Genomic DNA, 16,120 nt, shown 5'->3' with positions numbered 1-16,120 from the left:
GGGGTCAAAACATAATATTAAAAAGTTTGAATTTTTTTAAAAAAAAATTACTGTTGAACCGGAAAAACCGGTTTTTTCCCGGTCAAACCCGGTCAAACCCGGTTTTTGACCGGCTTTGACCGGATTTTAAATTTCCGGTTTTCTAATGTGACTCGGACCGGCTACCTGGCCGGTTTCCGGTTCGACCGGTTCGACCGGCCGGTCCGGTCCGAGTCTGAAAACAGAGCTTTTTACTCCGTACGGTTGTCAAAAGCCAGTAAGTAACGTAGAAATTCATTTTTCAGTTAATTTGTCAAATGTGAGAAAAGAAATCAATCTTATTATGCTTCTTCTTATCCCCTAACACACTTCTGCTTCTTCAGACCAAACCCCTCTTCTTCTTCTTCTTCTTCTTCTTCTTCATTTTCTAAGGCCCTCATCCTTCAGATTCCTTTTTTTTTTTTTTTTGATTGTTCTTTGAAATTTAAGTTTGTTTGAATTGAGAATTCTACTGCCAGCTGGGGTCGGAAAGAACCCTTTTAGTTTCTTGAATGAAGGAGCTTCAAAATTAATTCTTTGGGTGAGTATTCTCATTGGGTTCTACAAAATTTTGGACTTTTTTAGTCTTGCAGAAAGTTTACTGCTTTATTTGTGCATTTGAGAGTTTGATTAGATCTGCCCATCTGAATCTTTTTAATGTCTTTGTCATTAATTCCTAGTGCTACAAAATTGTCTTTTCTTGGCTCCCAAAGGAAGGAGGCTAAAGACCCTCTCATACTTGCTGTTTGATTTGTCAAAGTTTCGTAATTTTGGAACTTGTTATTTTTTTTTCGGATGAAGACTGTAAAGCTGCAATCTTGTTAAGCTGTTTGTTGGGTTGGTTGTGGTATTATAATTGTTTGTTGGCTGTTTAAAAGTCTTGAAAGTGAAAGAAAAAATTAGAAAGGACAAAAGTGTATGTGCACAAACATGGAGAAAGACTTTTTTTTTTTTTTAAATCTCATGTTTTATGTTGTTCTTCAGTTTGTTTGGTTAAATAGCTATTGATTTCCGAAAAAAAAAACAGATTATAGAAACTGTATACAGGTCAGAAATTTGGCAATGAAAACAACTGGTTATCTGGAAAGTTGTTGGAGAATAACCGTATACCTGATTGTTAGGAGCTTAATTTTGTTTTAGAATGATGATTTTGACTACTCAATTTTAAAACATGAAATTTGAATGGTTTGGAGACTATTTTTTGACTTCATGGATTTGCTAATTTTTGTGCCACTCTTTATTGTCTGTAAAAATACTAGCTAGATTTTGCCTATGCTAATTTCCTCCATTTCGATTTTTTGACTACTAGTCTGATTGTTTAACTGAGCTAAAAGGAGATCACATGGCACTTGATGACTGTCAAGTTTATAACTGCCAGATGTCAGAGTGCTTGAGTTTTTTAAACCAATTTGGAGCTGGTAGTTACCTAAGAATTTAGATGTAGTATACTTATTGCCAGGAGTCGTGTTGGGTTTGATTCAACTAATTGCCTTTGTACGAGTGTTAAGGTTCTTTCTCTTTTTTCTTTAATTTCAACAGCAAGTTTAGATGGAAAATAGGAATTTGTTTGAGTTGAAAATGAAAACATTTTCTGGAAGTGGGGGGATTTCGGATTTTATGATGTCACAGATTCTTTATTATGTGACTTTTTTAGATGCGAGATGGGTTATGTGGTACATTTTTGTGCCTCTACCCTTAAGAAGCTTTTCACAGAAAGTGGAAATGAAGAACGTGATTTACACGGTGAAAATGTAAGACAGAGAAAGTTTAAAATGTGTTATCTCTATGAAGAAGAATTACTTGATTTCTGGAAGTGTTAAAATAATGGATATGAACCAAAAGATAAGACATAAATCAAATTATATTCCACTTAGTTGAGGCCTAAATACAAATAAATGCTTTGGCAAATAATGCTCAAAGGTTTATGCTTTCGACTTGATCTTATGTCATCCTATTGACCATTCACATTTAAGGGGATGTAAAATGAGGGATTCACAGAATTGGACTGTGCCAATTATGTTTTTGTTGATTATTAATGCATAGATGTTGATTAGAGATCTGGTATTGTTTTCTTGACTAGTTGCTGGGCACTTAAAATAATGTACTTCAGTATTTCTAGCCTGACACTATGAGCTGGAGGCTACCCATGATGCATTTGATTGGCCACTTTCCGAGTTCATGACTGCGAACTGTGCTACATTAAGGCAGTGCCAATTAAAGCAAATGCAGTTATATTGTTTTGAACATTCACAAAATGGCAGCTAAAACTTTATCATTGCAATCATGGTTGTTAGCCCAAAGTTTTGAACAGATTTTCTGGTAGTCAAATTTTTACTGCTGGCTAAAAATGGCACACCAAACAACAACAGGCCTAAGTAATACTGAGTGCTGATTATTCAGCTTGCTAAGGGAAAAATATATATGTATGGTTGGCTAAAGACCTCTGATGGTTCTTCGGTCCGGTTAATTACTGAAAGTGTATCCAGTTGGACTTTTATCCTCTCTGTGTCTTTCTATGTTATTCTTCTCATTTTTGTGTTTTTGGGTAGATTTTGGCCTTAGCCAAATGATTTGTTTTCCTGCTCTCTTTGTGGAATTTCTCTCTTCAACTTAACTAGAGATTATTGTTCTCCATGTTCTCCGGTGGATTATAATAATTTACAGCATCTTTCTTTTTCTCAGGTACAAAGTGCTTCAAGTAGTTGTTCCTGATCCATTAGAAGCAACTAACTTGTTGTACTGGTGAACTCAGAAAACTTTTACAACTTATATTAAGATGCTGGGGCTTTATGGAGAGATGTTGTCAACTTAGAATTAGTTAAGATGAAAAACTCGCAGGTAATTGATTGTTTCAATAGAGATTTTGATGGTAATTACTGAACATCTAGCTTGGGTGCCATAAAGACTCACAAAATCTTGTCCAGTTCTTGACCTGCTGCAATCAGCTCCTCCTGCCTTTGTACGGTGAATCATTTTTCCTATGATCGCCACAGATAATTGGATAACCACAAACATTCAGGAGCAAATAATTGTTTGTTATCTTGGAAGGATCATAGTGCATTGGAACGATGTTGTTTTGTTAATCGTGGTGATGTTATATGCTTCATAATGTCTCATACATTTACCCAGTTCAGAACTTGAAGTGTGATATCTTATTGCATAGAATTTATTGCATGTGGCCTTTGAAACCAAGAATAATAGTGGAGAATAAACTTTGAGCACCATTTTCAGTTATGATTAATTTTCATAATTAATCTTTAAAGATCTTGATGAATGAGCTCCCATCCACAGGGGTCCATCTTATTTATGCCATGGTCGTAATTTCATATGCAAACGATGAGGTTGTGTTGCCCAAAGCTACAGTTCTGCTAATTCATATCTATCTGCCATGTGAAATCAAGAGCATATTGTAAGGGTCTGTGATTGATTCATATGTAAGTATTATAAGAGAAGATGACTGGAGAAGTGTTTGAATTGATTTAGATGTAAAGATGGAGAGTTCCGATGTGAAGGATCCAATCCGACTCTTTCTATCTGCATGTCATTGCATTTTCTTGGTGATATTGCAAATGGTTAGCCAAATCAATAGGAAGACAGCATTTTATGGCTTTTGATACAATGTCATGGTGGTCCATCTGCATTTCTTCACTAGCTTTTGAATTGTAGGAAACAGTATGTCCTGTCATTCTGGTGCCATATTGTTGTCAATTATGCATTATCTCTGGCACCTATATTAGGTTGTAAGAATATTTGGATATTTCCTCAATGTATGTTAATGAAAGATGGATGCATGATGCAAGCTTTTAGCAGCTCTGGGCCAGAGTTATGAGAGTTTGATGCTTTGTACTTACCAGTCTAGCGATTTGTGTTAATATCTGATGAATAGAAGATTAACTGCTTCCTTTAACTATTTGTTCTACTTGTACCTCCAAAAAATACAATCAACTTCTAAATGATATATTGTCTGATAGAGGAGACTTGGATAAGGATACTTTATCTGATTGCTGAAATTACAAAATTTCTCATGTAAATGTTTGTACCAACACAAGAATTCACACAGACATGTGTGTAGCTAGTATTATTTGAAAGTTGTTACATAAATAAATTGATATCCGGACTATAAAAATGTTTATTTTAGTATCAAAAATATCCATTGGAATGGCATCTGAGAGATTATCTTTCCCACTTTATGATGGAAAACAATGTAAATAGGACTGCAGGAATCGCGATGCTAAGATGTTTTAAAGTCAGCCAAAGTTGCTAGATGTTTTTTTGCTCTTTAGAACAAACAGCTTATGGATAATTCTTGGTCAATGGATAAACAACATAAGATAGATTTTATGCTACTTTTGCTGAACTTAAGAGACAAAAGTACCCTAAAATAAAAAAGGCTGTGATTATTCCAGAAGTCTTTCAACTGTAAAGCATTCTTTGATCTATTGAACTGCATGATATTTTCCTACTGCTCAGGAGTTGATTCTGATAGAGTAATTAGTTGGTTCCCTGTTCATGAGGATCATATTCTTATTTTCTGAATCTGCTGATATATCGTTCATGAGGATCATATTCTTTGATCTATTGTTCCTACTTCATGATTTTCTTGTTCCTTTTTTTAAGAATATTTTATGTATTCAACTTGAACAATGGAATCGAATGCTGCCTATTGATATAAATTTCATCAGCTTGATATCATCTGGATGTTTGAGTAGGTTTCCCTGGTAATCAGATGATGAAACTTTTTGCAGGATTCTCCAAATGCACAAGAATTACAACCTTCAACCCAGATGTCACAGGAGTCCCAAAATGACCAACAGAATAATGCAACAGAAGCTCCTATAGCAGATTCAGGTTCAGTTTCAGTGTCCAGTAGTGATGGGAGGAAGGTTCAACGTCAGGACATTGAACTTGTAAGGAATTCTCTATGCTTCTGTTTGCTTCATCAATTCTTCAAACTGTGTTTCATAGGGAACCTGAAAGATTATCTAAACTGATAGCATAAATTGGTCTCCTGTAGGTCCAGAACTTAATAGAACGTTGCCTTCAGTTGTACATGAATAGAGATGAAGTGGTGAAAACACTTCTGACTCGTGCAAGGATAGATCCTGGCTTTACAACTTTGGGTGGGTGTGAAGCTATCAGTGAAGGTTTTATTGTGGTCTATAGTTATCTGATTTGCACTACTATACAAATAATTCCTGTATGAGTCGTTCTCTGACTGCATATTATGAAGTGTTAGTTGAATGTGTTTTTATTGTAGTTTTTCTTCATTTATAAAGATCATGAGTGATGATTTATTCCCCTTGTGGTGATACAACAATATTAAGCAAATATTGCAGATTCCCTTATTTCCAAACAGATGATTGGTTTTGGTCTTTTAGCTGATTACTTATTCCATCTTTTGGTATACAGTATGGCAGAAGTTGGAAGAAGAGAATGCTGATTTTTTTCGGGCCTATTACATCAGGCTTAAATTGAAGAAACAGATAACCTTGTTCAATCACTTGCTCGTTCATCAGTTTAATCTCATGAAGTATCCTCCACCTCCAAAAATTCCGTTGGCTCCTATACAGAATGGGATTCATCCCATGCCAGGTAAAGATATCATTCAATGATTATTAGCCCATAGATTCTTTGCTTATTTGGAGATGTTATGGGGTGCGCATTTTGTCAAATTGACAAGATATTGAAGTCAAAATGATTGCTTTTGACCACACAATTTAGTAGGATTTATGGCTTGTGGGAAATTTTTTTTTTTTGAGAACATTAAACTAAAGTAATTTGGTGCTGGAAATTTCCTATCTTTGAACAAGTTGCTTTGATTGAAATAAATAGCCTATGCTGACATGCCCAACTACATTTCTTCTTTTCTTTTTCCCCCCCTTGATCTGTTACAAACAAAGATGGAGCTACGGAGCGGCCACCAACCCCAATGATCTAGAAATTTTTTTAACCCTTGAGAAATTTGAAAGTTTTTAAAGAAACCCTTTTAAGATAAAAATTTTTCTCCAACAAAAAATTGCAAGGTTTTTATGATGCAACTTGCAATACACTATTCATTTGATATTTAATCTTGTCCTCCATAGAAAAAGTTCTGGCTCCGTCTTTGATGACAAAGCTCCAAAGAACTAGAAGTCTAGCCTTATTGTGAGATCTAAGGGCTGTTGTAGACTCAGTCATGAATGTGGCATCACATTGAGAGACTCACGCTGGATTTATGAAGAGATGAGGTCATGACAAGTAATCGACTAATTAAGATCAGTCTGTAGAGGAAATATTAGTACCGAATAGTGCCAATTAGTTTGAATGAACTTAACACTTGAAAACTTTAATTGCTCAGATTTTTGCTAAAGGAAAATAAATTCTTGGAATCTTGGTACTGATCTATGTAGAACCTTTCTGAAAGGAAAGAGAATGCTATATGTCTACCAAGCTTGTGCCATATGTATTCTTCAACGCATCCTTCACATGGCCCCTATGTAACTGTACTCTCTAAGAGTATTAAACTTAGAGAAGAATAAAATTTGTGTACAATTTATTACATGCCTCTCCTTGAGTGTTTGTGCTTCATATTCTGGGATTGTAAACTAATTGGTTCAAATAGAGTCTTATGGATTAATAGCTTTTCTGCTTTGTTTTAACTTGTCTTTCTTGTCCATGATCTTGACTTGTTGAGAATATGGATTTATCTTTGACTTCTTTAGTTTTTGTCACCCTTTAGATTGTGCTAGTCAATGCAATTTTTCTCATGCCCCCTGTTCTCTTCATTAACTAATGTTCTCACTGCTTTTCTGTGCATTCAGGAATTATGAGTTGAATGAAGTGATTTTTCTTTGTTAATGGCTTTCTGCAGATGTTTGAAACATTCTAAAAAATAATGTGTTAGGAATGTATTTAAATCCACTTCGTTGCAGTGCAGGCAACACATTACCAATGGGATACCCTGTCTTACAACCGCCTCCAGTGTCAGTTACTGGTCAACCTCATCTTGACCCAATGGCCTGTGGAATATCTAGCCCTCATGGGGTTAATGGCGTGCCTGCACCAGGCAACTTCCATCCCATGCGGATAAATGCTGGAAATGAGTGAGATTTTTTTTTTGGTGCTTTATTTTTTCCCCCTGTATATATGTTGGTTCTTTTTTTGGTTTTCTGTAAAGTTCTCCATTGTGCTTCAAGTTGTAAAAATTTTTTCAACACGTGGTATCAGGATTTTATGCACATTAACTTGTTAATACCTTCCTTTTCAACTTTGGTTTCTGTACATAATATTATATTGCCCATTTCCCTCTTCTTTTTCTCTTTCCAATTGAGGATGGCATAATATGTGTCCGAGGCTTCTACTTACTGCACAGTTGTTCTTTCTACAGGATGGTCATGGACAGCGGGGCTGCGGATGTACCAGCTGCTATCGCACCAAGTAGTGCGATGTCATCAATGTCAGAGATGCCTGTAAGCCCTACTTCAGTAGCATCCAGTGGCCATTTTCCCTTCACGGCATCGGAAATGTCAGGAATGGGAGTTGATACATCAGCACTTGATACGGCATTTACATCTGATGTGGCAAGTTCAGTTGGATTGCAACTTCCTCAAGATAACGGAAACGGAAATTCAAGAGATTCTCTTAGATCGTTGGCTCAGATCCCCTGGAACTTCAGCCTTTCGGACTTAACAGCAGATTTGTCAAACTTAGGAGGTATGTCTTTTTAATGATAAGAACTAAAGAATTATTAAATGTTTTGTGTCTTTTGTGTCGTGAACCCCTGCTTCATTAAAAAATAGACGTCAAGTTTATTGGTGAAGAGAATTGGTTTACTAGGACAACATTGATCCTTGATATGTAGTAGTTTAAATGATTTCACTTTATAAACCTTTTAATGGTGAAATATGTCAGAATCTTTGAGGAGCCAAGTGGTATTCACATTGCTTCTGCAGTTATATATTTTCCTTTTCTGCCCAAAGAAGAAACCTCCATGAAGCGCATGGGTTAGCTTTTTGGGGGAGGAGCCCAACAACAGCGTGATTGCCAAGTAATGGCTCAACATTTGGGAAGGAGTCCAATACTAATGTGACCGCCAAATAGTAAGATTAACCTTTGGGGAGGAGCACAATGCCCATGACTCTCATACACTAGCATTCTGGGCTACATTTCTAGTTGCCGTTGTGAAACTTATTTTCCCATGAACAGTCATAGACCAAAATTTGTTGTCTTACAGTTGGATGAAAATCTTTTACTCTCTGTTCTCTGCTGTACAATTAGAAGTTACCCTGAGATCCCTGCATAATTTTCTCATACTCATAGTCATTCTTGTCCGTAATTTACGGCTATTGTTCACCTTGGAATCTAGAGACCTTTGAATAGTTTCTTAGGTGAAGTCGTTAGCGATTGATCATGAATCGCTTGAAATGTGCATCCCAATTTTGATTGCATGCTTGTCTGAAAATAAAATGGTATGAGAATATGAACCCTATTCTTTTTTCTTTTAGGCGGGATACAATGTGCATTTTGTAAATGCTCAAAAGTTTTGATTTTCTCCTGAAACTATATTTTATGTTTAAATTCCAAGTTGGTTTTGAGATTCCAACACATTGCGTTCCTGGTAATGATGTAGCCTTCATATGATATCCTATTTATTGCCGTTTGATATGCTACTTATGGCCACCATTTTTCTACTTCTTCAATGGTATCATATGCTGATGATTTAAACTATATGTTTTTCTTTGAAAATTTGCAGATTTAGGACCTCTTGGAAATTATCCTGGTTCCCCCTTTTTGCCATCCGATTCTGATATTTTGCTTGATTCTCCTGAGCAAGAGGATATAGGTAAGCCTGAAAGTTCTCCAGGTCAACTTGTTCTAACTGCTTAAACTAGTTTACTTCAGAGCTTTCATCTAGACTACAGCATTTGTTTCCCTAATTCTTGCATTTTCATTTCAGTGGAGGAGTTTTTTGTTGATGTACAACCATCTCAATCGGATGAAGAGAGGTCCTAGATTGAGTTAGGTGAGGCACATCAACTGACTAGATCGTAGAAATTCAGTTGTAGGAATAAGAGGTTCTGTACAATAACAGTTGAGACCTTGGTACTGGAAACACTTGTATCTTTAATTGGCATTTAAGTATATAGTTATTGACAAAATTTGTAATCGTAGCTTTTCAGCAGTGTAGTTTAGAATCAGTGTTGTGGTTTTGCAAAACTGTGTCGGGTTTCATCTCATATATAGTTTCAAGTTTATATTCTGGACAGTGCTAAATCAGACAGAACGAGATCTTATCCTGTACTTGCTGACTGTTTGGTCTAATTCTTGTAAATTTATGTTTGAGGGTAACCTATTAATGCATTAAGCTGTGAATTAAAAGGAGTTTATACATATTTTTACTTTTTACATGTACCTAGGATCCCTTTTTCAGTTCTGTACATGAGTTAAACTATCAGCCATGACTTAAAGACAGGAAAACATGGTTTGGTTGATTCATAGATATCACCAGGGACTTTATGCTGAAATAATCAACCTGGTTAAGCTTGGATTATCAAAATGATTAAGGTTAGCATGTTCAATGTAAAGAAAAAAAAAAGTCATAAAAAATTATCAGTCTGATTAAAGGTTAATTGAAGTGATTAAGGTTAGCATATGCAGGCAAAATATTTCATAATTTTTTTTTTGGCTGAAGTAGTCAAAGTGATTAAGGTTAGCATGTGAAATGTAAAATAGGCCATTAAAAAAAATAACTCGTAACACAAAGAGTTTTCAAAAGTCGCATTCATAAAATGCGTACTTTCCAAAAGTTGCATTTTTGAAATGCAAGCAGCCTCATTTGGAAAATAAACTTCATTTTTTGAGAGTTGGAAAAAACTTTTTCTCTCAATTATCTTAAGTTCACAGTATTTGTCAATTATGTTTGGACACTGGGTCCAAACAATCATCAGAAAAATCGTTCGGATCGATTTTGTGTAAAATGCACAAAATATAATTTTGTGTGTACATAATATAATTCACTTTCAACAACGTGTAATTATAGAATAAAATTTTGTGAATCTCACACATGATATGAAAAACGATGTAAAACAATATACAAGATGTAATCTAAACCTTACATTATTTTTTGATCAAATCTTGACCATCAATCTTCTGAAACGGTTGCTACCTATGAGCAATTGTTATCTCCTGCAATTGTTCCTACCTCTCCTCCATTATGTTTTGAGTTCTAGTAACTTATGAGCCCCTGTCCTCTTGTTAGATTTTGGCACCTACTTGACTTCGGGTTTTCTTTTCAGTACCAACTCTAGTTCTTGCTACATTTATTTCAATCATTCTACTCTCAATCCTGAAAAGTTTAGGCTTGGGGGTAAGGATGCAAACGAACCGAGTCGAATCGAGTATCGGTCTAATCGAGTCGAGTCTCAACATAATTTTATAAAATTCGAACTCGAGCTTGAGTTTGACGAGTTCAAAATGTTAAGGTCAAGCTCGAGCTTAAAAAATATAAAAAATAATTATTTTATTTTTTAAAAATGAATAAAATAATAAAATATTAAGAATATATATACGTGTGTAATTTTACATTTGAGTTCGAGTTTGAGTTCGACTTGATCAGCTCGATCTCGATGTTTGACTTCGCGAGTCGATTTAATTCGTTTGCAGCCCTAGTGGGAGTGTAGGGCATTTGTTTGACCCAAAAGGTATTCTCCTATTGGATCAAGGTTAAAACGCCAAGGATTCGGCCGCATGTAATGTATAGACCCAAGAACAATTATCCTATTAGGCTCCACTTACAAATATAACTCCGATCCAGGATATTTTCATAGAGGGGCCATGCTAATTCAAATTACATATAATCATTTATTTTCACTTTAGTAGGTCTCAATTGTCCAATCTCATTTGTATAAACGGGCTACTTTTATGCTCTTTAGTGAGTCCCGATCGTCCAATCTCATTCATGTGAAAAGGCGACTCTGTTTCTTATCAACCGGTAGCTTGCTTTTGTGGGTCTTTACTCTCCAATCTCATTTTTTAAGACGGGTCATTTTATTGCACTTTAGTTGTCGAACCGTCCAATCCCATTTACATAGAGAGGCCACGCAAATGTAAATTACAATCACTTATTTTCACTTTAACGAGTTTCATTTGTCCAATCTCATTTATATACATACGCCCCTATAATGCACGTTGGTGAACCTCTACTATCTAATTTTTTTTTCCTAAATCCTTCCTCCCTTTTTCCGTACGCTTTCCATTCCTAAATTATCAATCTAGGATTTCGAACTCTGAATGTGAAAGTGAAAAGAACTCTAATTTCATTTATATAGAAAGGTGACTCTGTTTTATTATCAACGGCTAACTTCTTCGTCACTGATTCTTAATTTGTTGTATGTCATTAATGCTTATGTGAAATTATTAACCATTGCCATTTGTCAACTAGTTTTGTCTTTTGTAATAGACATGGTAGTAGTTTTTACACTGACAAAACCTAAGTGAATAAGCAAATCATTTTAAGGTTTCAATTTTCTACTACCCCCTAATATCTGTATGATGGTAGTATTTAAAGAACACCTGATGTTAATTATGAATATAAATTCCAGATTCTTTCCTATTATTACTCTCTTATGTAGGCTAATTTTGATTTTTTTATAATAAAACAATAATTTATTTAATGGGAATAATGTACATTGTAAAAGGATGGGATAAAGAAAATCATGTGAAATACAATATACTACACTAAACGGTCGCAACTAACCAGAATTTGCATGGTTAGTGAATGTGTTACATACGATGAAGTAGGAATCTAAGAAGCAAAAGTGAGGATATAAACTTGACCCAAAACTTAGTTAATTGAGTTGAGGATGGATCTAAATATTTGTCAGAATAGTTGTGTTGAGGTTAGATTTAAATACTGTTTTACATGAAATGAGTTGAACTCGTGTCTCTCAAATTTGGCTTATAAGGTCCAATTGACATGTCTATTCTTACACTTCTATATAAATTTTAGTTTCTTTTTTTTTTTAAATTTCTTTTTGAAAAAAGAATTATATTGTTCTAGTCAATGTTTGGTTGCCTTTGTTTTCTAGTTCTTGTTGTTTTGGTCAACTTCAACAATTTCTATCTGGGAGGGACTAAATCAACACCCCGTATGCCCATTGGACAACAATGCCCTTGTTTATTAAGTTTATTTGATTCTTCTTATAGTTCTAAATAACATATATTTTTTCCCTCCCCTTTAGTGTGTGTGGGAGAGTTCGAACGTGGGACCTCTCACTTACACTTTCTTTTCCCTTCGAAATCAACTCAATCGATCCCTCCCCCTAAGTAATGTACGTTGACAAAGTAAAAAAAAATGGAGAAAAATATCTCCATTTAGAAGAGAATATTTTAAACAATTTACAAGTGCTTAAGAATATTAATTTTTTAATTTACAGATTAATTTAGCAATAGAAGTTTTTCAATTACAAATAAGCATGTAAATAGCAGTGTCTATGCATTTCAAGTTTCTAAAAGTAAAATTGTGAGGACCCGAATTTTTCTTATTTTTATTTTAGTTTACTGGCTTAATTAATTATTTACGCACCCGTTTTCTCCGAATATTTTATTCCAACCTTTTTAGACCCAAATACATGAAATTATGGCTTACATGTATCTTTAAAATGACTTGTTACAAAATTTAATTTTTGAAAGCTCGTTTAGTGAGAATAGTGAATGCGCGTTTGGAGGTAATAATCGATTCGAGGGTGCAATGAGCTTGGAAATTGAAGACTTATACATTAGTCTTAAAATAGGTATTTTTTTATGTTTAAGTACTCAAGTATTAGTTAGTTATACTATCGTTATAAGACATTCTTAGAAATTTCACTTTATCGCGCACAAATCGGAAGTACGCGTTTTTACGCGCGCAATTAATGGAGGGGCTTAAGACCTTTATTTTGGGACTATTAAGAGTGAATAATAATAATATGAATGAAAGTGCATTAAAGGTTTAGTGCACAAGTGAAATAAACTCGAGAGGAATCGAGCACGAAACGCACGCGTACGCATGGGAGAGAGACTTGACTTTTGAACCAATTTAGAGCCACACATTTTAGCTTCTCTTGGAAGCTTTATTTGCAGCACACTCTCTCTTTCTTTTGCTCCAAGACAGCTGGCCATCCTAAGCTTGAAGAACAACTAAAGTTCTTCATTTTTCTTCATCAAATCTTGCTTCAATCCTTCACCAAATCACCTCAAACTTCAACCACACTTTGCTAAGCACTTGGTGATCATCTTAAGTTACAAAAGAGCTTGCTTTCCACGGCTTTTCTTGGGCTAAGGAGGACAAAAAATTCTGCCTTGAAACATCTAGCAAAGTAAGTGATGATCAAACCTTCAAATCTTGATTTATGGAAGTAATATAGCACTTATAAGTTCATATCTTCTTGCGGGTAGCTTTATTGATATTGGAAAGTTGTTGTGTGGGCTCTATGAACTCCCACTATGGCTTGATGGACTGATTTGTGGTGTTTTGATGTTATTAATGTTGGTTTAGTGCTTAAATTAGTAGAAATGAGTGATATTATGGATGAAAGCTCAAAGGGAGTGAAGATGGAAAACTTTCCGTTTCTGCCCCTGTGAATGTCCGTGACCCTTAGAGCAAAATTTTGTGGTTCTATTGACTTGTTTATAATGTATACATGTTGTGTGGGTGGTGTAGAAAGTTTCATCAAAAAATTTCATGATTTGGTTGGCCAAATGATGTGTTTTCGGAAGTCAGCAAAAACTGAAAATTTTCCCGTAACTGCTCTAGCAGTGTTTTTGTTTTGGCTATAACTTTTTGCTCCGACGTCAAAATTGAGTACGTTTGTGGCACTGGAAACTAGACATTCCCAGCTTTCCAACGGTATAAAATGAACATTTTGATTCCACCTGAGTAGTCCATACCAATCGTTTGAACATGACTGTCCTGTTTCGCTTCTACATTGGGAGCTCTATTTTGAGAAGCAAATTGATGCTCAAATATGAGCTAGCTGTGGACAGATTTTGAAAATGATTTCTTCTAAGAAATTGTATCTTTATGAATCTAGTTTTCAACGCCACTAACCACGCTCAATTCCAAGTTGAATTGAGTGAGTTGTGGCCGAAATCCGAAACTGACTCAATGATTTGAAACCCTCTTTTGGCTAGTAAATGTCTAAATCTTGACTGGGACTTGTTGTTTCGAAATTCTTAGTGTTCATCACCTACAAAATGTATCTTGGATGTTTCCTAGACCTTTGTTTTATAAGTGAACCAGATTTGAATCGTTTTCATTGAGCAAAATGTTTGAAAGAGAAGAAGAAAGCAAAAGACAGATTGGTCTTGAGATTTTCTTGAACTTTGGTAGTTTAGTAAACTACCTTCCCGTGTGAATTTTAAAGTGAAATTTGATAGAGGAGTAGTCCTCATATGGAAGTAGAATTGTACCAATTTTGGTGTCCATCAAAGACCATTTCGATATACAAATAATGTGCCAAGTTTGCTATTCAAATCTGGAAAACTCTTCCTTTCTCTCGGCCGAATGGTCCAACTTGTTTGGGATGTTTTGTTTCAAAAACTTTGATGTCAAATGCCTCTAAATTTCTCATTGGATGTTTATGGAACATTGGTTTCAACATTTGAGTTAATTAAGGTTGATTTGTGTGAGACAAAACTTTTAAAAGGAAAGAGAGCAGAATTGCTTTGAAAATTTCACAAACTTCAGTAGTTTTGTTAACTGCCTTTTCACGTGAATTTTTGCGTGACATTTGGTAAAGATATATTTCACATATGGAAGATTTAGTGTACCAAATTTGGTGTATTTTCAATGCCAACTCAATGACCAAATAATGCCCCAAATCTAGAAAATTGGCCAACAGTCTTCATTTTTAACCAACTTTGAGCTGCTATATCTTGACGCTCAAAACTCCGATTTTAGTTCTGTTTCTTGTGTTTTAAACTTTGATTGTAAATCTAATTGAATTCCAAATTTCAGAGGCTAGTTCACATTCTGTGAATTTTTCCAGATTTTTAAAGTTGGCCAAAAACCAACCCCAAAACTATCTTAATGACTCAAAACAGCAACTTTGAGCCGAATTTTGAATGTCTTCCATTTGGAATCATGGAAAAATGTCTTCTTGGAACTTTTACTACTTTGGAAGTAGTTTCCAACGATACTAATTTTTCCAATTTTGGACCTACGGAGTGCAAGATATGATTTTTCTAAGTTTGACACACAAAGCTGAAATTTGTCAATTTCTTAGAAAATGAAATTTTGGAAACTTGACTTCTTTTCTCGATATCGACTGAACGTTTTGAACTCGATTTCATGGAAATACTAGTCTCTCTGTTTGAACTTTAAAACTTCACTCATGAACCTCAAGTTAAGGGAATTGAAACTCTCTTTTAGGACTTTGATTTAGTCTAGATGAGTGTACATCCCTTCTTGGTAAATGCATGATTGTGAGTGAAGTTGATTATTGTTTCCTCAGGCACTCAAGGGGACCTTCAAGAGGAACTCGGAGCGGACGCCTAAACACTTGTTTGAGCACTTACTCACTTGTTTTGACTAGGTGAGTGTTCCATATAGGAGTACGTAATTTGAATAAGTCTATGACATGCTTATTCCATGATCATTAAGTGTTAAGTGCTACATGTTAAGTATTTACCACACTCATGCATATTTAAGTAAGGTATACTTGAATTACTCGACATGAAATACTTGAATTGCATATTTACGTGAAGTGTTTAAATGATTAATTATGCTATGACTACATAAGTCGGGTGGAGTGAATCTCCTCGACTCTTAAGTGGTAAAAGTGGGAAATGGCCAATGGCGGCCTATTAAAATGGCAAATATTTGCCAATTAACCGTAATTACTTACCGTTAATCGTTAACCGTAATTACTTACCATTTACCAACCTACTTGATTACCTACCTACGTGCTTACCTGCTTACTTGATTACCTGACTACTTGATTGCCTGTTTACTTGATTACCGTAAATTACATGTCCATATGAAATTACCGCATATTGCTTACGTGTTTACGTGTTAAATGTTACTTATAATTGCTCATATGAAATTGTCCACCATTTTAAGGCGAGTGTGTACTTTATCTCACTC

At 35.0% G+C, this 16,120-nt stretch overlaps 1 protein-coding gene across 3 annotated transcripts; it reads left to right on the top strand.

Annotated features, from left to right (window-relative positions):
* Nucleotides 1–286: 286 nt before the first annotated feature.
* On the top strand, nucleotides 287–9,297 carry LOC113719261 (uncharacterized). 3 transcript variants are annotated; one of them, XM_072072454.1, is made up of 9 exons: nucleotides 287–559; nucleotides 2,701–2,856; nucleotides 4,764–4,925; nucleotides 5,033–5,162; nucleotides 5,428–5,610; nucleotides 6,935–7,100; nucleotides 7,385–7,710; nucleotides 8,750–8,839; nucleotides 8,954–9,297. In XM_072072454.1, the coding sequence occupies exons 2-9, from the start codon at nucleotides 2,842–2,844 to the stop codon at nucleotides 9,007–9,009; spliced, it is 1,128 nt and encodes a 375-aa protein (XP_071928555.1). In that variant the 5' UTR covers nucleotides 287–559; nucleotides 2,701–2,841; the 3' UTR covers nucleotides 9,010–9,297. The 3 variants fall into 3 exon arrangements, with proteins under 3 accessions (XP_071928555.1, XP_071928556.1, XP_027100233.1); XM_072072455.1 differs by having other exon boundaries at nucleotides 2,683–2,856; XM_027244432.2 differs by having other exon boundaries at nucleotides 289–559; nucleotides 5,033–5,138.
* Nucleotides 9,298–16,120: the final 6,823 nt, after the last annotated feature.

Source organism: Coffea arabica, chromosome 11e, assembly GCF_036785885.1.
Source record: "Coffea arabica cultivar ET-39 chromosome 11e, Coffea Arabica ET-39 HiFi, whole genome shotgun sequence".
Classification (NCBI taxonomy): Eukaryota; Viridiplantae; Streptophyta; class Magnoliopsida; order Gentianales; family Rubiaceae; genus Coffea; species Coffea arabica.
This window is presented reverse-complemented; position numbering and strand designations above follow the sequence as displayed.

What these genes read in the sequence shown, in the direction of transcription:
- LOC113719261 (XM_072072454.1), top strand. An exon ending in GTGTGAAGCTATCAGTGAAG is followed by an intron (nt 5,163 to 5,427) that starts GTTTTATTGTGG and finishes TTTGGTATACAG; the next exon opens with TATGGCAGAAGTTGGAAGAA. An exon ending in TGGGATTCATCCCATGCCAG is followed by an intron (nt 5,611 to 6,934) that starts GTAAAGATATCA and finishes GTTGCAGTGCAG; the next exon opens with GCAACACATTACCAATGGGA.